Source organism: Theropithecus gelada, chromosome 12 (assembly GCF_003255815.1).
Source record: "Theropithecus gelada isolate Dixy chromosome 12, Tgel_1.0, whole genome shotgun sequence".
In the NCBI taxonomy this organism is placed as follows: Eukaryota; Metazoa; Chordata; class Mammalia; order Primates; family Cercopithecidae; genus Theropithecus; species Theropithecus gelada.
In genome coordinates this window covers 84529138-84550283 of record NC_037680.1, presented here as the reverse complement: position 1 = coordinate 84550283, position 21146 = coordinate 84529138, and the positions used below count along the sequence as shown (strand labels likewise).

Genomic DNA, 21146 nt, shown 5'->3' with positions numbered 1-21146 from the left:
TGCAACTTGGTATTGCGCTCTAAATACAAGTCAGGGAGCCCAGAAGAGACAGTGAAACTGACTGAGCTGGCTCTTCCCTGATCATCTGGACAGATGCTTAGTGAGCCTGAGATATATTGTCAGACCACCTTCTACTGATGCTGCTTTGGCAAAATGCAGATTAGCCACCAGTCTACCAAACACCACCTCATTTTAATGCGTGGTGTGTCAGTGTTCTCCACCAATGCTCTGAGACATAAGCATGTTGGAGAACATGGGTAATTAGCTTAAAATATTTGTAGGAGACAACGTAAATCCAATAAGAAGTTAGTTAGCAATATGAGAGAGTGTAATTCAACGTCAAGGTGAACACTAGGAACTTTATTAGATTGATGCGTAAGGTAGTTAGGAGAGGCAGACTAGAATATATAGCTGAGTTGGCCGGGCACAGTGGCTCACGCCTGTAATTCCAGCACTTTGGAAGGCTGAGGCGGGCGGATCACGAGGTCAAGAGATCAAGACCATCCTGGCCAACATGGTGAAACCCCATCTCTACTAAAAATACAAAAAATTAGCTGGGCGTGGTGGCGTGTGCCTATAGTCCCAGCTACTTGGCTGAGGCAAGAGAATCACTTGAACCTGGGAGGCAGAGGTTGCAGTGAGCTGAGATTGCGCCACTGCACTCCAGCCTGGCGACAGAGCGAGACTCTGTCTCAAAAAAAAAAAAAAAGAAAATATAGTTGAGTTGAATCCTAAGAGAAGAGGAACTGTACCTTACATGTCCAGGACACAGTAGTTAGCACATCTTCCCCGTGCTTTCTTGTCATTCATTTTTCCCCATTGGTAAAAGGGACAAAGGGCAAAGTCTCAAGCTGGAACAGAGAGAAGGACTGTTGGGCTTAGAAGGTTGCAGAAATAGGCGGGGCACAATGGCTCACGCCTGTAATCCCAGCACTTTGGGAGGCCAAGGCGGGCAGATCACCTGAGGTCGGGAGTTCGAGACCAACCTGACAAACATGGAGAAACCCTGTCTCTACAATTAGCTAGGCATGGTGGCCCATGCCTGTAATCCCAGGTACTCGGGAGGCTGAGGCAGGAGAATCACTTGAACCTGGGAGTCGGAGGTGGCATTGAGCCAAGATCACGCCATTGCACTCCAGCCTGGGCAATAAGAGTGAAACTCCATCTCAAAAGAAAAAAAAAAAAGAAGGTTGCAGAAATAGGTGGGCCCAGGGTAATATTGGTAACAATGGTTCTTTTAGTGATTTAGTTACACAGCTTGTTCGTTTGTCCGTGGATGGTAACAGGGTTGAGAGGCAGAGTGGTTATGAGCATGGATTTGGGAGCCAGACTTATTAGCAGTTCACATCCCAGCTCCACCACTATGTGTCATGTGATCCTGGACACAATCTCTGGGTATTTCAGTTTTCTCATTTGTGAAAAGGGGGATTTATATTTTAGGGTTAAAAAGATTTAAAGGATTGACTCAGATTAAGGCAAAGTTAAGTAAAACAATGGGGAAGCCGCTGTTCAGACATGGAATGAAAGAGAGATTAGGTTTTCAAATTTGTATTTGCTTAAGGATCATTTGAGGTTCATGTTAAAAATATCAATTCCCAGATCTCAGCCCCAGGAATTGAGATTCAGTAGCTCTGGGGCACAATAAGCTATTTTTTTAAAAAAATAAGCTTTTAATTTTGGAATAATTTTAGATTTACCAAAAGTTGTGAAAATCAGTTTCTGTATGCCCCTTACTCATTTCCCAATGTTAACATTTGTTAAAACTAAGCAGTCAATTTTGGCACATTACTGTTAACTGCAGACTTCATCAGATTTTCCACTAATGTTCTTTATCTGTTCCAGGATCCAGTGCAGGACACCACATTGCCTTTAGAGAAGCTTTGTTTTTCACAGGCACTTTCAGCTGATGAGAGGCAGGTGGGTTGGGGACCACATCGTGAGAATCACTGGGACATTTAAAGAACTGGACAACAATTGCTGCATCCCCAAACTGGGGAGATGAATGCAATTTTAAAGCAGAAGGGAATAAAGTAGTGGAGAAGATAGATATAGAAGGTTGATTTTAGAGTTAGAGATGGAATGCTCTCCACTAGATGAGGAGGGTTACTTTAAAGAAAGCATCTAATGCCAGAGGAAATAGTAGATTTTGGAAGGTGCAGATGCCACTTAGTCCGCAGCCTAGATTGAGGATATATGACTAGGGTTGTCAGCAAGTCAGGAAAACGGGTAAGTGCAGTAAGTTGGGAACAGCTGCTTTGGGGAACACAGGTGGGCTCAAATAGGTGATGAAAGGGAATTACAAGAGGCTTGTTAGCCTGTGAGCCTCATGAAACCTGCATGTCCTAGAACCTGATGCTAATGCTTTGGTAGTGGGTCACAGTGACCAACATCAAGCATTGCCACATTGGGTCAGGGTGAGGCTGGGATGATATTGTTGAGGGAGGGTCCTAAGGATCTTCACCTAAAAGTGAAGGAGCAGGTGGAAGACAAGGTGCATAAAACACTTGAAGCTCCGCCTTTGTCGGAGAGTTCTCACACTGAGCAGACACAGGGGCCACCAGCTAGGGGGTGGCAGGTAAACATTTGTGGAATAGAGGTTAAGACGACGAAGCAACAGATTTCCGCCCCCCCCCCCCGCCCTTAAAGCTAGCAGTCTAATTTGGGAATCTTCTGAAGTCTTTTGAAGTAGATAATACTGATAGCCCATTGAAGACCTTAGGTTCTGGGACCATTACTGAATTTTCCTAATCACATTCCAATTGCTTTGCTCCCTTACAGCAGTTAATTACCAAACCTGTCCCTTTTATTTTTTTTTTTTTTTGAGACAGAGTTTCGCTCTTGCCTCAGTCTCTTGCGTAGCTGGGATTACAGGCACGTGCCACCACACCAGGCTAATTTTTCTATTTTTAGTAGAGACGGGGTTTCACCATGTTGGCCAGGTTGGTCCCTAACTCTTGACCTTAGGTGATCCACCCACCTCAGTCTCCCAAAGTGCTAGGATTACAGGCGTGAGCTACCGCACCTGGCTAAACCTGTACCTTTTTAAAGACTGTTAACCTTTTTTCAATGGACTCGGGATTCCTCTTAATTTCTATACCATTTCACTTTCACAGTTAGTTGTTCTTCCTGCACCCTAGATATCCTAAACCACAAACATTCTTAAAATTTCACATTTAAGTGCACGTTCTCTCCCTTGTCAAATAGTTAGATGGAAATTGCCTTAGAAACCAGATTGCTCCTGTATACTAAGGGGAGCAGGCTTCACTGAAGGGCTCCTAGGTATTGCCTGCTGGCACAATGTCAGTCAGCCCCAGTCAGGTCTACCAGATGGGTACGTAGGCAGAAGTTAGACTTTAAGGTAATACAATCCTTAATCTGTTGAGAGGTGCTAGGTGTAAACTACAGATTCTGCACAGAAACTAGCACTTACCTGGGAGAGTTCTCTGCCAGCTGTCTTTTCCAAGTAGTACTATACTCAATAAGCCTGCTTGAGGCTGGTGTGGTGGCTCGTGCCTGGAATCCCAGCACTTTGGGAGGCCAAGGCGGGCAGATCATGAGGTCAAGAGATTGAGACCATCCCAGCCAACATGGTGAAACCCCGTCTCTACTAAAAATACAAAAATTAGCTGGGGGTTGTGGCGCACGACTGTGATCCCAGCTACCTGGGAGGCTGAGGCAGGAGAATCGCTTGAACTCGGGAGACTGAGGTTGCAGTGAGCCAAGATTGCGCCACTGCACTCCAGCCTGGCAACAGAGCGAGACTCCATCAAAAAAAAAAAAAAAAAAAAAAAACAACAAACCAAGAAAACCCCAAAAATTAGCCAGGCATGGTAGCACACACCTGTAATCCCAGCTACTCAGGAGGCTGAGGCAGGAGAAGCGTTTGAACCCGGGAGGTGGAGGTTGTAGTGAGTCGAGATCATGCCACTGCTCTCCAGCCTGGGTGACAGAGCAAGACTCCGTCTCAAAAAAAAAAAAAAAAAAAAGCCTGCTTGAGAGTCCGTCATAACTATCTTAAATGTAGTTAGGGAGAAAGGCTGGGTGATGAAAGATTCTAGTTAACCTGAATACTGTGGCTAAACTAGTTCCCAGAAACACTGCAGAGCCTGAACACAGAATCAAGACTGAATTTGTTTTCTGATTAAAATTGGCTTTGGCTTAAAAAAAAAATCAAGCTATACTTAGAAATGCAGGAAAACTAGACCAAGAAATGAACCTTGAGCTGTTATAAAGCCAGGATTTAGTGCTGGATTTCAATAATGTATAGACATATGGATTACATAAAGAGGAAATGTAAAATAAAGGGCCAGTATAAAATTTCTCTTTAACCAGAAACACTGAGCCCTTAGTGGTCATCTTAGGATGAAACACATGAAATTGCCAAAAGGCAACCAAAAGGCCTATAAAAATGACAGTTTGGTTCAAATATATCTTTCATTTTTTTAACTCTTCACCCCCAGACTCCTATCAAATATGTTTCAGATATTTTGTGTTTTTCTTGTAATAAAGATGTGAAAGTTCAGTTCACAATATACCAACGTTAGTATTTCATTGGGGTCTGTATTATAGTAGTTAAAAAAAAAACCTACAAATGAAAATAAATTTGAGTCCAGGTAATCAGTCCTTTTTAAAAGTCTCATGTTAGGGAACAAATCTTCCCTAGGTACAGAACTCTTGAGAAAAATGCCATAGTTACCACCCCACTAGCAACTTAGTTTCCATGCCCTATTTGTCAGAGAACCTACCTGCTTTTCAGTGGCATTTATACTTTTCCTCAACTGACCCAATTTCCCATTTATCAAAGTCGCTGTATTGCCTTCTAGAATTAAAAGTCAAAGGAGGAGAGCAACTTTAGTGATACTTATTTTACCAACTTGTTCTTCAAGTCACAGATTCATGTCCAATGTCCCTCTCCCAAACTTTCTTTGGCCACTCAAATATGTCAACATTTCTGCTTATAACTGGCATATCACAAGGTGCAAACCATCTTATAAAGTGACGTATGATACATTTTTTTTCCAAGTTAAATCAGATCATTTATCCTAGTCGGCAACTTATCAAGACACAGTGATCAGTTATTTTTTTCTTTTTTTGAGACATGGACTCATGCTGTCGCTCAGGCTAGAGTACAGTGGTGCAATCGCAGCTCACTGCACTCTGCCCCCTGGGTTCAAGCGATTATTGTGTCAGCCTCCTGAGTAGCTAGGATTACAGGCGTGTGCCACTACACCCCACTAATGTTTTTGTAATTTTATTTTTTTTGAGACGGAGTTGCACTGTTGTCACCCAGGCTGGAGTGCAGTGGTGCCATCTCAGCCCACTGCAACTTCCACCTCCAGAGTTGAGGGATTCTCCTGCCTCAGCCTCCCGAGTAGCTGGGATTACAGGTATGCACCACACCTGGCTTTTTTTTTTTTTTTTTGATAGAGACGAGGTTTTTACCATGTTGGCCAGACTGGTCGTGAACTCCTGACCTCATGTGCTGGGATTACAGGCGTGAGCCACTGCACCCAGTCTTTTTTGTAATTTTAATAGAGACGAGGTTTCACCATGTTGGCCAACTGGTCTCAAACTCTTGGCCTCAAGTGATCCACCCACCTTGGGCTCCCAAAGTGCTGAGATTACAGGCGTAAGCCACCGTGCCTGGCCACGATCATTTACTTAAATATTTGACTTCAGGTAATGAAGAATTAAAGTGGATGGAAATATTGCAATACTGTCAGGATTTAGTGAGAATTGCTAAAGCTGAGTGGCTACTCTTAGTTCTAAAGAAGCCTAATAGTGACTTGGTATATTTTTAACTGAAATGTAAGCTTCAAAATAGCACGTTAAAGTCAAATTATGTGGCTTAAGACACCCTCTCAACAGCAACACAAATTCTAGTTCCTGTCTTTCCATTCTCTTTCCTGTTTAACTGTCTGATAACCTCAAATACCTCTTGTTCTAATTCTACGCTATTCCTGAAATTCTTCTCTCTTTGGTACATTTTACTTAATTTTATATTCTAATGTGCTTTTCCCTCTCAGACACGATAACCAACTATTCAAGATGCCATCTAATACACTATGCCATTAAGTATCGTGGCCAGACAGTGATTTTAAGTATAATAAATTATCTTCACGTTGAAAAGAGCATATGCAAAAGAAATGGATCACTACATCTTAACTAGAGGCATGGATCAAATCAAATTATGGTTGGTTTGAAAATGCTTTAAAGACATATCAGGATTGACTTAAAACTAGGCTGGGCAGAGATGTAACACCATGTGAATAGAAGTGTTACAAACACACTAGCCATATTTTAATTAAAATAGAGTTTATTAGCTTTTAATATAAACATGAGAAATAAAAACCACATAAATTGTAGCATTCTTTTCAAAATAAAACTGCAATCAATACTTGAATCTCCAAGCTCTGAATTCCATAAACATTATATTTGTGTTTTTTTGAGGTGGTAGATTGTAATATTTTTATACCATTATTTATCATTTATGTCTCTGTCCTTTAAAAATGATGGAAACTGCAGCACAATATGATGTGAAGCATTGCTATAATAGAGGAAGTATTCCTGGCCCAGAAATGTTTCGTTTATAAGCAAGATTCCTAGGATTAGATTTGAGAAAGTAGGAGAAATAGATTTCACGTGGTTGAAAACACTAATCTTTTTACTATTTCAAATTTAGGTGACATTATCGGTCTCCTAAAATTATTTGCTCCTTGCCTTTTAAAGCCTGAAGTAAGAGTTCCTAAGGGTTATGTAAGTTATTTCTTAAGTAGCAGGACTTAATGGGACACCTACAGCTTGGTAGCATGTAGGACGATAAAACAGCTGTTCATATCAGCTGTTCATATCACCTTCTATCATTAGGGTCCAATTCCTTTTATTACATGTTAATTAACACTGCTCTTCAAAATCTTCCTTTAAAGAAACTTCGGTGATCAAAGCATATAGAGCACAACTCTGCAAGTAAACACTTTTAAAAAGAGGAGGGATTATGGAGATACAAGGTATTCCAAAAGTTCAGTGCAATTTTAAGCTTTGATACTTGTAGAAATATAATGCTACAAACCTTTACAAAATCATGTTTGAACATTTTTCTGGTTTTTGAGACAGGGTCTGGATGTCACCCAGGTTAGAGTGCAGTGACATGATCATGGCCCACCGCAGCCTTGACCTCCTGGGCTCTACTGATCCTCCCACCTCAGCCTCCAGAGTGGCTGGGACTACAGACACATGCCACCATATCAACTATTTTTATTTACTGACTTATTTTTACAGACAGAGTCTCACTATGTTGCCTAGACTGGTCTTGAACTCCTGCACTCAAGCAATCCTCCCACCTCAGCCTCCCAGAGTACTGAGATTATAGGCATGAATCACTATGCCCAGCCCATTTCTTTTGCATTTAATTTTGCATTTTTCTAAGAGATGGGGTCTTGATAACGTTGTCCAGGCTGGAGTGTAGTAGCTATTCTTATAGGCACCATCATGGTACACTGCAGCCTCCAATACTTGACCTCAAGCAATCTTCCAGCCTCAGCCTCCCAAGTAGCTGGGATTATAGGCGTGCACCACCACACCTAGCTTCATGTTGCCAATTCTGAATATAAACCTTTTAATTTTTTGTTTCAGTCAATGTCTGCTATCAAGAGTGACCAAAACAAAAAATTAAAAGCTTAATATTCAGGAGACAAGTGCTAGGTGCACTTTAGTCCCAGCTACTTGTGTGCTGAGGCTAGAAGATGGCTTAAGGCCAGGAAGTTCTAGGCTGCAGTGCATTATGATTGCACCTGTGAACAGCCACTGCACTCCAGCCTGGACAATGCAGTAAGACCCTATCTCTTAAAAAAAAACAAAACAAAAAAACTTTCAAACGATGTTTTTTAAAGGTTTATAGCATTTATACTCATGCTGCAGTGCCCTGGAGGGCCCAAACTATATTAAAGCTTAAAACTGCTTTGCTTTTTTTCATCATCACTGAACCACCATGTTGGTTGGCATTATGAAAAAATCTTTTAAGACCTTTATTTAACAAGAGAAAAATTATCAGAAAATGAGAAGCACCATTTAGTTCACAAGAAATGCAACATGGACCCCAATAGAAGCAGATATCAATAACTGATACTTCCTGTTTATGACCCCAAACATGCTAAAATGCTAAAGTAATGCTTGCAAAAAATATGAATGATGAATGTTATCCAGCAGCTTTTTGGTTTAAAATGATTGCCAATGACTAGCAGCTTCAATGGTAACAGAAGGGAGAAAGAACCCTTCAATACCTAACAATGCTGCAGTCTGCTCCTAAGTGGCTTTAGTGAAGAGTCCCATGTTTTAATGGTAATACTGCATTGATTTGAAAGGCATATGCAGCAAAATGGGGGGGAGGAAGAAAAACGGGAAGAAACATAAAAGTTATATGGTTAGTGTCTTTAAAGTCTAAAAATTTAAACTATTGTTTAAAAAACCTTACATAGTTCACAGCTATCGGGCCCACACAGTAAGTAAATATCTGTGTGTGGGATGGGAGCCTTCACTTTGGAGTGGTTTTTGTAACTCTGTTTACATTAAAAAGAACAGAAGTGTGTTCTGTTGCATTGACAAGGTCCCATTCTTTCCTATGGAGTATAATCCTTGTTGTCCATGAGTCTCTTGAATTTGAGATCTTTCCTTTTGATGAAAATACTAATTTTGCTGGTTTTTGAGCAGGAGAGGTGATATTTCTCCAGTCTTTGTAGAAGGTCGCGTGACGTTATATCCCCTCATTTCTCCCTTTAAGAGAGGATGGCTTTGGAGCGCTGAATACCAATGAAGTTATCAGCGCTGAAAGACCTTCTCATAGCGGCTCTACACAAGTCTTTGTCTTCACACAATCTAGAAATAGCCTAGGAAAGTCAATCAAATAGAAAACAGGTACAATTTTAAAAAGGGTTTCCACATTTGAAAAAGCACACTGATGAAAGCCACACATGTAGACTCCTTTACATAATTCACAGTTACAGCTACTTTGGCTGAGTTTTACACTGCCAGGTTCTGGGGACACTACTTCCTGCCAATTCACCAATGTAATATCCTTTAAGGGCTACGATTAGATTCCCAGAGAATAAAGGGGAATTTATTATATTATTAAAAAGTTGGATTCCCAGTGATGTCAAAGGTATTGTGATAGGCTCCTAACAGCAATAGCATCTGTTACCTGTGCACTTATCCCTTAAATATAACAAACGTACACTTGTGCAAAAAAATAAGTTTATTCAGCTATTCAAATTCTACCCCATCCTTATTAGCTGTTATATACTCAAAGCACATTTTAATGAGGCAGGCATGTGCTGGACTATATTGGAATATATGAGAGGTCTAATGACTGACGCACCAAAAGGTGTTACTTCACATGCACGTTAATTATGGTAGAAATACGTATTATTTCTTTTTTCTTTTTTTTTTTTTTTGAGACGGAGTTTCACTCCTGCTGCCCAGGCTGGAGTGCAATTGCGTGAAACCTCCCAGGTTCAAGCGATTCTCCTGCCTCAGCCTCCCAAGTAGCTGGGATTACAGGCATGTGCCACCATACCTGGCTAATTTTTTATTTTTAGTAGAGACGGGGTTTCACCATGTTGGCCAGGAGGTGATCCACCTGCCTCGGCCTCCCAAAGTGCTGGGATTACAGGCGTGAGCCACTGAGCCCAGTCTAGAAATACATATTATTCTAAAGTACCACCATGGTACCACAGAAAGTGTCAGTTTAAAGTATGTGTCCACTTCAGTTGTAATTCTGCTGTATACTCACCAAGAGTCATAAGCCATAAATATTACTTTGCCCCATAAAGTTACCATTTCCATTAAAAAACCCACGTACTTCCTACATTATTTGTTTTGTTTTGTTTTGTTTTGTTTTTGAGACAGGGTCTCGCTCTATCGCCCAGGCTAGAGTGCAGTGGCATGATCTTGGCTCACTGCAGCCTCCGCCTCCCAGGTTCAAGCAATTTTCATGCCTCAGCCTCCTGAGTAACTTGGCGCTGCCACCACACCCGGCTAATTTTTGTATTTTTAGTACAGGCTAGTCTCGAACTCCTGATCTCAAGTGATCCACCTGCCTCAGCCTCCCAAAGTGCTGGAATTACACGTTTGAGCCACCATGCCCAGCACTTACATCCAGCATTTGAAACACTTGCACCCTATATAGTGAAGGGTATAGGTCTCTTGGCTTACCCACTAATCCTTTGTCTAAAAAACTCACAGGACTGCACTGTGATATGTAAACCATGACATGAATTTACAAACAGAATAAGACAGTCAAGAGTGGCAAGTGAATTATGTATGTAGATAAAATTAGGAATATAGTCACAAAGAACATTTTTTTTTTTTTTTTTTTTTGGAGACACAATCTCACTCTGTCACCCAGGCTAGAGTGCAGTGTTGCGATCTTGGCTCACTGCAACCTCCACCTCCCAGGTTTAAGTGATGCTCATGCCTCAGCCTCCCAAGTAGCTGCGATTACAGGCATGCACTCCCATACCCGAATAATATTTTTTTGTGTGTATATATATATTTTTTTGAGATGGAGTTTCACTCTTGTTGCCCAGGCTAGAGTGCAATGGCACGATCTCGGCTCACTGCAACCTCCACCTCCCCGGTTCAAGTGATTCTCCTGCCTCAGCCTCCCGAGTAGCTGGGATTACAGGCATGTGCCACCATGCCCGGCTAATTTTGTATTTTTAGTAGAGACGGGGTTTCTCCATGTTGGTCAGGCTGGTCTCGAACTCCCAACCTCAGGTGATCCACCTGCCTCGGCCTCCCAAAGTGCTAGGATTACAGGCATGAACCACAGCGCCCAGCTAAAAAAATTATTCATGTATGGTTATATGAAAGGGTAGAAGTTCAAAAGGAAGCCTCATTAACAACAGATTAAATTTGATTTAAAATATTCTGAATTATGGTCACAGAAGAGTTAATATGTATAATTTTTAAATAATGTTGATCCTTGTCTAAACCATAAAAGACACAGGAAATCTGACGCCAAAGGGCTAATAAGCTCTTCAGTGTGTTAGTTAATTTTAAAGCTTTCCATTTTCCTAATCACTACTTAATATGATTTAGTCACAGATGTTGGCTTTGGTGGCTGATGGAAAACCCCACTTAGTGACTTCACAGCCTTACCTCTAGGTTCTGTGCTCTTTCTTTGCTAAGAGGAGCAAATAGAAAATTCAGGTTGTTGTCATCTGCTAAGGAGCGAAGGTCAAAGTAGTATTTGGCATAAACACTGGCAGGAACATTAATATTAAACTGAAGCAGCTCCAGAAAATGCCTTTCCATTTCATTCCTGGAGAAGGAAGAACACAACAAAACCAGCACAGGACAATGTCAGTCAAGTGGGCTATCTTCAAAAATATCATTCTGAGTGACTAGAATAGCTCTAAACTCTGTTTTAAAATATAGGCTACCCAGTTATATTAACATACTAATGTTCACACAAGGTACAGTTACTTGTGGTCCCTTCTGCATCCCAGCACTCTGGGACTGGGATGAAGGTTGAAGGTTACGGCCTCTGATACACTTGTGCTGCTGACTCGGGCCTCATTCTTCAGAGTTCCATTAGTGCAGCTGTACAATTCATACTTCATGCTCACTCACAAGGCCCCACTATAGTGATCAGATGAAAGGAATGATGTATGCTGTTTATTAGCTCTGAAGAACTTGCAGACATTTTCACCGGGCTGATAACAGGAAGGGGCTTATTGAAGTTGAGAAGCACCAACAAAAGGAGTGGGCATATCACCACGGCAACAAATGGATCCATCGAGAGCCACTGCTATTATCTCTGAGGGGGAAAAACCCTTGAGGCAACAAGGATTCATCTCAAATAAATAAATAAGCAAGCTACATTACAGGGAAGGGAATCCCCTCCCCCTGTCCCAGCGCATGAGGCTATGTCAAAGGGCATAATGCAAGTTTCTGCTCACTTTAATATATTATGAAGGTGAGAAATTGTCACTATGACAGGGTAAAGATACTCTTTAAACTTTGGAAGGCAGAAAGATCAAAGGTGGATGTCTCGGCTAGACTAAACCCATTTTATGATATGCCTCGTGGTAGGTCACTGGACTTAAAAACTCAGTATTTCTTCTGAGTTAGGAATGAAACCCTGAGGTGCTCAGTATCTACCATCCTGGTCAGAACAGAATGTAGGAGTGAGCTGAATGCAGTGGGAGAGGAAAGGGCTGGGAGTAGTACTCAGCCACATGACCACACAGCTGCCCCTGCCAAATGCTTAAGCAATAAACACAAAACTAGAGAAAATCTTAACCACTTTCACAGTAATCCCTACAAGTACTTAACTGTATAAAAATGATAAATACCTAAACAACATATTTGGTTTCTTGGGTTTAAAGTTTTAATATTTTATCCACTGGCTAAGTCAACAAATGCTTGATGATCTCCTGTATGGAGAGCAGTTAATATGAGCAGAGATGTGGTTTTCTCATTTGCTGAGCTTAAAAACCCAACTGAACCTACTTCCAAAATTAATTTCCTGTTCATATGTCCATAAGCCTATAGAAATGTAAATCAGATAATGTTTTGATAATCAGCTAATCAGGACTTAATTTACTACAGTAATAAATGCACTTCACAATCCCTTTTATATTTTTTCCACTAATACATTTTAACTGTGTAGAAATACAGTACTTCATAGGATTAACACACGTATTAATAGAGGTTTAATCACTGAAGAAAAGCATTATGCCTACAGAACATGCATCTTCTACGTTTTTTGTTGTTTTTTAAATGGGTAGGTGGCTGAATAGCATACCCTTTACAGGCACAGCAAACCGTCTGAATAGCAGCTGCTCAGTTTAACTTATTCTTTTAAAGGGAAATATATTCTAACAGGACATGTAGATGTTGAAAAATTTTAAGAATAACCTCATAGACACCAATTTAAAATTGTTTCAATTTAGACTCAAATGAGACCACTACAAACAGTCAACAGCAGGGGGATGAGACAAATGTATATTAAACGGTTTGTTGAAATGCTTTCCAAAGATCATAAACGAAAGCTGCCTGGTTGTAGCATAGCTCCTGGTGCTTCCCCGGGCATACACAAACAGCAACTATCTAGAACTGGTCTTCTTGGAGCTGGCCCCTGCCACTGCTGCTCCTGAAGCTTACATCTGTAGAAACCTGCACATTTCCCTGCATGTTCTCTGATCTTGTATCTAGAACGAGAACTTCAGCCAGTTCAGTTGCAGGTTTTGAGAACATTTTAGCTGCCATCATGGTAGGGCTTAGTGTTCATAATTATAAATTTTGCTTCCTTGAAGAAACCAGTTTGCAGACTAATGATAGCAGTGATCAAAGTCACTTTAGCTTCTGCAACTTCCAAAAGTACTTCCATTTGTTTCAAATTCATTTGCTGTCACACCCTTTGCTAAAATGGCTACCAGCAATATCACTAGGGCTGTTCGGTTTACACCATTAGTAAAGTGGTCAACTTCACCAAAAGCCACTTCAACAGCTACCACAATCACTGGTTCCTTTATAGTCACAAGCATCCTCACTTCAGTTGTGAATATATGGTATGGTAATTCTGAATGACAGTCATATGGAGTAATGGGCAAAGGCAATAAAAACAAAGTCTTGCCACTGCCTGTCATGACCTTGATCTTCCTCTGTTACTCAACATCATCAAGAGGTGCTCCTTCATATTTTTCTAAATGCCACCCACAAAGCCATTCTCACTGTCCAGTTGGCACCCTAAGAGCTTTGCTGGAAATGCCTCCCTGGCTCACCCTGCCTACCAAGCTCCAAGGCCCTTCCCTTCACAGCAGTCATGAGGCCAGACTGGAAGGAAGACCTGATGAAGCTGCTGTTTCAGGGTCATATTGGTGCCATTTGTGAGGAACTCCATGACTCGGTAAGGCTCCTTGTACTCTCATAGGTAACTCAAGGCCCCCAAAGTGGTGCTGTGGTTGTTGGAGTGAGTACCCAGGGAGCCTCTCAAGTGTGGTGAGTATTGGGTGATGCCCCAGCAGTGTTTCTCAGACTGCCTAAGGGGAACAATGGAGCTTCCTAACTCATCAGACCAATTTCTAAATACAAAAAACACTCCTAATGGGGAGGGGTCAGGGCACAGGGATCTTCATATCTCAAGGCTTCTGTAAAAACAGACCTTCAGATAAAATGTGGAAAGACTAGCAAAAGCAAATATACAATGTGTGACTCAGGTTGAAGCTATGTAACTTCTCAATAGTCCAGAGGCCCTAAGACCTTAATAGTGGCCAAACAATTATTTCAAAGGCCAGACATATGCCCTTTAAGGGCTGTTTATACCCTACTGGTCACATGAAAAAATAAATGAAAGAAAAAGAGCAAAGAGCTTTAACTGGCAGATAACTTTTTAAAAGCCATAAAGGGGCCAGGTGCAGTGGTTCACACCTGTAATCCCAGCTCTTTGGGGGGCCAAGGTGGGCGGATCACAAGGTTAGGAGTTCGAGACCAGCCTGACCAACACAGTGAAACCCTGTCTCCACTAAAAATACAAAAATTAGCCAGGCGTGGTGGCGCATGCCTGTAATCCCACTGTAATTCCAGTTACTCAGGAGGCTGATGCAGGAGAATCACTTGAACCTGGGAAGCAGATGTTGCAGTGAGCCGAGACTGCACCACTGCACTCCAGCCTGGGCACAGAGTGAGACTCCGTCTCAAAAAAATAAATAAAAAAAATAAAATAAACATATTTACTGTACTATGTTGTTCTGGTAGTATACTTGTAAGATGTTTGCCAAAAACCACCCGAAAAATACTTTTCAATTTATCAAGCAGATTGTCACACATCAAAACCTATCAAGTAATGATGGAAAATATATAGCTTTTTTTTTTTTTTTTGAGACAGAGTCTTGCTCTGTTGTGAACTGTTATACTAAAGATAGAAATATATAGTCTTATGCCTATTTCCATTATCTGCATAATGTAACCTTTACAAATATTCCTTGTTAACTTTACAGAAACAAATAAGATACTGGAAAATGGTTAGAAAGTTCACCAAAACCTTAAGAAACTCACATGTCCTCAACTGTAATGTCCTTGAGGATCTGGCAGTAGTCCACATTCCATACAGCCTGATCGTCCCAAACCTTTGAGGCAAGAAGAATGGCTCCCAGAACAATCCTTTTCCAGTTAGTGGGACAAATGTCGATTTCAGCATAAGTTAAAAGCCTTTCTAAGTAAACCTGTAAAATAGAACACTGGTCTTTGATTTTAGTTCAGTTTAAATGCTTTGATAAGCTTTTTTTTTTTTTCGCTCTTGTTACCCAGGCTGTAGTGCAATGGCGTGATCTCAGCTCACCAGAACCTCCACCTCCCAGGTTCAAGCGATTCTCCTACCTTGGCCTCCCGAATAGGTGGGATTACAGGCATGCGCCACCATGCCCAGCTAATTTTTGTATTTTTAGTAGAGACGGGGTTTCTCCATTTTGGTTAGGCTGGTCTCAAACTCCTGATCTCAGGTGATATACCCGATCCTCCCAAAGTGTTGGGATTATAGGCATGAGCCACCGCGCCTGGCCCCTAAATGCTTTGATAAGAATTCATGACTAACAGATTTCTTCTGTTTTTGACCAGAAAATAAGTGCCTTTTATTCTTATGTTCTACAGAGACTTTGCTTAGTCAGCCAAAGCGAGACACCAAATCACAGTTGTAGGTCAGATATCTGTGCTGCCTACTCTGCCCACATACATTTCCTGCCCGATTTGGTCACAGGAATGACCGGACATCTCAGCAAAGGGCATCATGAAGAGAGGCACTCTTATCACCTCCACACTCGTAATAGAGTTGTTCAATAAATACTGAGTGCCTACCAGATGCAATGTTAGTAGATAGTAATTTTACAGGTAGTTATATTATGCTCAAATATGAAGTAATACTGAGCACATTTTTACCTTCTCCTTTTCACAGTAACTAACCCTTTTGTGGCACTAGCTTGAAGAACTGCTGGTCAAGAGAGCCACCCAGTGGCTGCTGTGCAGAGCAGCATGATAGGGGCAGGTCTTTAGGGCTATAAAATATTCCCCGTATTCAGTGCCTCCACAAGGAACACACATGGACAAAAGGACGTCTCTGGACTCCTGGTATTTCTCTAAACCTGCCAAGCAGTTTATCAGACAACTTCATGAATTATTTTACATCTACCAAACATCCTTCAAAGAATTGAGCAAAGTGAACAGCTAAGTAAAGATTACAGAGGTAAGCTGTAATTTGCCGTCACCTCAAAGGGTTCTCTGTGGAAGAATATGTCTGTATGCTACTTGAACTCTGTATCGAGACAAGAAGAAATCTTTTTAGGCTGGAGTGCAGTGATGCAATCTTGGCTCATTGCAACCTCCGCCCCCTGGGTTCAAGCGATTCTCCTGCCTCAGACTCCTGAGTAGCTGGGCACCCGCCAGCACGACTGGCTAATTTTTGTATTTTTAGTAGAGACGGGGTTTCACCACGTTGGCCAGGCTGGTCTCAAACTCCTGGCCTCGAGTGATCTGCCCACCTCAGCCTTCCTAAGTGCTGGGATTACAGGAATGAGCCACTGTGCCGAGCCTGAAAAAAGTTCATTTTAACAGAGCTTATTTATTGTCTGAAGGTTATCAGATAGGCAGCTGAGATCTGGCAGTACTCTCCAAACTCAACTGTGTTTTCAAAAATAGGTATTGAACATGACATGTTCTTAAGACAGATTCTGTTCCTTTTCCCCCAAAATTCTGCACTGGCAGTATCCTAAGAATGAACCTCTTTCACAGGGTTCAACTCTCAATGGGAATAATTAGACCACAGGGAAACAACATAGACAATCTCTCAACTTCCTGTTGCCTTTACTGGTAAGCTGATGATGTGCTGATGCTCACTGATACCACTTGCCCTCCTGTGTGAGTTCTTTTCTTCCCACTAGTGCAGTTGATCCCATTCCACTTGTGCAGAACACTGTCCCCATAATTGCATCTTTCTGAAGGCTTTCTCCTTCTCTGCCAGAGATTCTCCCCAGTGTGTTTCCTTTGTTCCCATCCCCCTCCCCACAGTTCCCCAGATGTGTCCTCTCATCTGCTCAAAGCATCATGCCCTGGTATCAGCTTTTCATCTCTCATCTCTCCTTAACCCACTCCTATTTGTCCCTTGCTGCTGTCACTCTCCTGAGACTCCTCTTGCCAACGTCCCCAGAGTCTTCACACTTACAAGCCAGAGCTCTTCATCCCACTGCTCCACTCCCCAAGTCTTCCCTAATATTGTACAGGCCATTTCCATTCACCTAGTTGCTGAGGCCAAATACCTACGCTCAAGTTACCCCACTCCAGACTGTGCGCAATTCCTGCTATGTCCACCTTCACTGGTAGGCTGCTCGCCATTTGTCACTGCTCACCTACATCACCCTAGTCGCTTCTTGACTCTCTTCTCTGCCTCTATTCTGCCAATTACGGTCTACTCTCTTCAAGCCATCAGCATAACCTCTTAAATTAAGAGCACTTCACTCCCCTGCTCAAAATCTACCAAAAGTACCCATCAAACTGGAATAAAAACTTCTTCCTGGCCAGGCACAGTGGCTCACACTTGTAATCCCAACACTTCGGGAGGCCAAGGTAGGCGGATCACTTGAGGTCAGGAGTTCAACACCAGATTGGCCAACATGGCAAAACCCCATCTCTACTTTAAAAAAAAAAGAAAAAAAGAAAAAACAAATTAGACAGGCGTGGTGACGGGCGCTGGTAAGTTCAGGTACTCGGGAGGCTGAGGCAGTAAGAATTGCTTGAACCTGGGAGGTGGAGGTTGCAGTGAGCCAAGATCGCACCACTGCACTCCAGCCTGGGTGACACAGCAAGACTCCATTTCAAAAACAAAACAAAAAACAAAACCTTCCTGTGGCCTGCAAGCCAAAAGGCCCTATGAGTTGTATGTGGCATTGCCCATGTGACCTCACCTCCTCCACTTTTTCCAACTCACTCCAACCACACTGGACACCTTGCTGTTTGTTCCTTGAACACACACACACACACACACACACACACACACACACACAAAATGTTCCTGTCTAGTCTTGGCACTTGTCTGACTGCCTGTAATGCCGGCACTCCTTACCTTCCTACTTTGATCAGGTCACTGCACAAACGTCACCTCTAGAGAGGTTCTTCCTGATCATTCTATCTAAAATAGTGAGCCCCTCCTCTCACTCTGTATCCCTTTATGCTGCTTCATCTTCTTGCTACTTACCACTACCTGAAAAAATGTCCTCCTCACTAGAACATAAGCTCGTAAAGGCAAGAATTTTGTTCAATCCTCTCCTCTACTCTAGCACTTGGTAGCTCACGTCTGTAATCCCAACACTCTGGCAGGATCACCTGAGGTCAGTTCTGAGACCAGCCTGGGCAACATAGCTAGACTCTAGCTCTACTAAAAAATTAAAACAAACAACAACAACAAAAACAAAATACAAGAATAGTGGCACAGAGTAGGCACCCAGTGAATATTTACAGAATCAGAAACTTCTTGGCAGCATTTAACACTGGGACCACAGCCTCTCTTATCTTGAACTCTTTGTTCTTTTATAACCTTCTCCTGGGTTTCCTCCTTCCACTCCATCTGGGGGCTTGTCCCTCAAATGCTAACAGTCTTTAGAGATCTACTTCTATCCACTTTCTTTTCTTTTTTTAGAGATGGGGGTCTTGCTATGTTGCCCAAGCTGGACTCAAACTACTGCACTCAAGCAATCCTCCCACCTCAGCCTCCCCAGTAACAGGGACTACAGGTGTGCACTACCATGCCTAGCTTGTCCACTTTCATTCTGCACCCTTTCTCTGTATTTGAACAGCTACTCTAACTCTTCATTCCTTACCTCTAAGCTCAGATTCATGCTCCAGTCCAGTATATTCAAATGATTACTGGACACTGCCACTCTGCTACCTCACAGGCACATAGAGCTTAAACCATCTATAATGAACTCCCCCTCTTCCTATACAGCTTTCCCTCCTGTATCACCTGTCTCTCTACCTCTGGAAGCACCACTCCTGCTTCTCTACAGTATGTCCTAAGTGTTCCAAATGGCTTACAGCTCCATGAAAACGCCTAAGTCTGATCCAGTACCCACTGAGGGGTTTCTATTCAAGTGCACAGCAGAAGCCTTCTCTCCTAAATTCCAGATGGATGCTAACGGAGTAGGTACTGACCTAAGTATTCTTTCCCTCCAGGCCATGCAGTTGACCTTCCTCTATAGGTTTGCTGTGGGGAAGAGTAAAACAATCCTAACCACTTGAATAGGATTTATTATTCAATGATAAAATCTTACCATAGGAATTCTGTATGGAGGACATAAAGTTAAGGACACAGTTATAGCTTAGTAAGCTAATCAGCAAAGCCTTTGTCCAAGTATTACTTGTACCATATTGCTGGGCAACATCACAAGCAGGCACAAGAGGTAGGCAGAGATGATTAAAACCCATCATCCAAGGAACAAAGAATTTAGAGCAATAGTTCTCAATCACAACACACATCGGAAATACCTGGGGAATAGGGCCTGGGACTTGGCTTAGACCTACACTGGAATCAGTATCTGGCTCTGAACCACATGGTTTTGTTACCACTCTCCATAACCCTCAGCCCTGCCACCATGCCTTGTATGTGTACACACTGAATGTGTACATGTGCATTGATGGGTAGGGGGAGAAACCAGAAATCTCCCTGGCTGCCTTTTGGAGCAACTGTTCTGTGATGAGAAAAGCAATGGAAACATGTTCAACCATAATGATGATTAAATGTGAAGGTACATATTTACGTTCCTTTGATAGGTTTCTCTTAAAAGTTCTGATGATAATTTCAGGAACCTATTTTTATTTGAAAAACAGGACCATACCCTGTATACAAGACTAATTTCTAAAGACGCTTTATAAATGAGAAATATCTTACCAAAGTTACTATTGCACATTCAGCTGTTAGCTGTGCAGCACTAAAAAGAGTACGAACAAATCTGTAAATAAATTTGTGCTCAGGATCATGCTTAAAGTATTCCTCTGGAACTTTTTCTCGCTGAAAGAAGAAAAGATGCAATGTTAGTATCCACTGAAGAAAAAAAAATTTTTTTTTGAGACGGAGTTTCACTCTTATTGCCCAGGCTGGAGTGCAATGGCATGATCTTGGCTCACTGCAACCTCTACCTCCCGGGTTCAAGTGAGCCACTACACCCGGTCAGCCTAAGTACTCTTAAGACCAGCAGTGTTGACGTTTGAGCCCATGTACCCCTTAAAATAATTCTGGTTGAGTGACATGACTTTCAGTTTTTAAAATATAAACAATTGCATCTTAAAATATCATAATGATTCAAAACTCATCACCATTTATCATTAAGGAAAAATACAGGCACAACTCAGAAAATTTTTATGTTCCTTTCCACTTTCCCTCCACAGAACTCTATCAAAATGTAAACTACTTGTAGGCTCGAAAGTCTTACTAATCGCGGCATGTCATGATCCTCTTAAATAAACTTTGAAAAAATAGTTTTAGTTTCCTGTAACCATAAGGCTCAAAGGCTTCATTGTCCAATACAATAGTTATTAGTCACAAGCGGCTATCATATACCTGAGGAAGTGAATTCTTAAATGTTCACACCATTTTAATTGATTTAAATTTAAATTGTTTTCTAATAATCTTCATAGAGATCACATTTATTTGTTAGGACTATTTATAAATATCAGCATGAAATAAACATAACTCTATGAGAGAAAAATACTACCTCAAAAAAAGTGACACTTACTGTAAGTGGATGTGATCTCTCATCAAAAATATCCAAGGATCTATTTGCATCTCTATAAAATAAGAATATGCATTGAAGAAGTTAATTCAGGAACTGTTAATACTGAGTAAAATGTCTGCTGGGGGTGGCAGGAGATGCCTCCTGTTTGCTTTGGTGTTTGCTTCACCAAAGCGAACAGTTGTACAAATTCTTCTCCTGGATCCCAGCCTTCAGAGGATTTCCTGACCTGTTTTTACTCAGCACATGAGGTTCTGTACTGTGAAGTCTTTTCTACAATGACAATTCAGAATTGCCTTTAAGTGTTGGCCCTCCCTAACAGGCAATGGTAATAAAGTGTATTTTCACTCTTCTAACCCCTCACTGGAACTCAAG

General features: G+C 41.7%; 1 protein-coding gene across 3 annotated transcripts in view; it reads right to left on the bottom strand.

Moving 5' to 3' along the window:
• Positions 1–6298: 6298 nt before the first annotated feature.
• The window catches only part of CCNYL1 (cyclin Y like 1), a 46028-nt gene continuing 31180 nt past the window's right edge, over positions 6299–21146 (bottom strand). For 2 of the 3 annotated variants that reach the window (XM_025405517.1, XM_025405519.1), the window contains 5 exons: positions 20775–20826; positions 19931–20050; positions 15058–15224; positions 11155–11317; positions 6299–8882 (listed from right to left, as the gene is read on the bottom strand). In XM_025405517.1, the coding sequence (XP_025261302.1) occupies positions 8772–8882; positions 11155–11317; positions 15058–15224; positions 19931–20050; positions 20775–20826 (613 nt within the window). In that variant the 3' untranslated portion in view covers positions 6299–8771. The remainder of the gene's footprint in view (positions 8883–11154; positions 11318–15057; positions 15225–19930; positions 20051–20774; positions 20827–21146) is intronic. The other variant, XM_025405518.1, reaches the window with a different exon arrangement.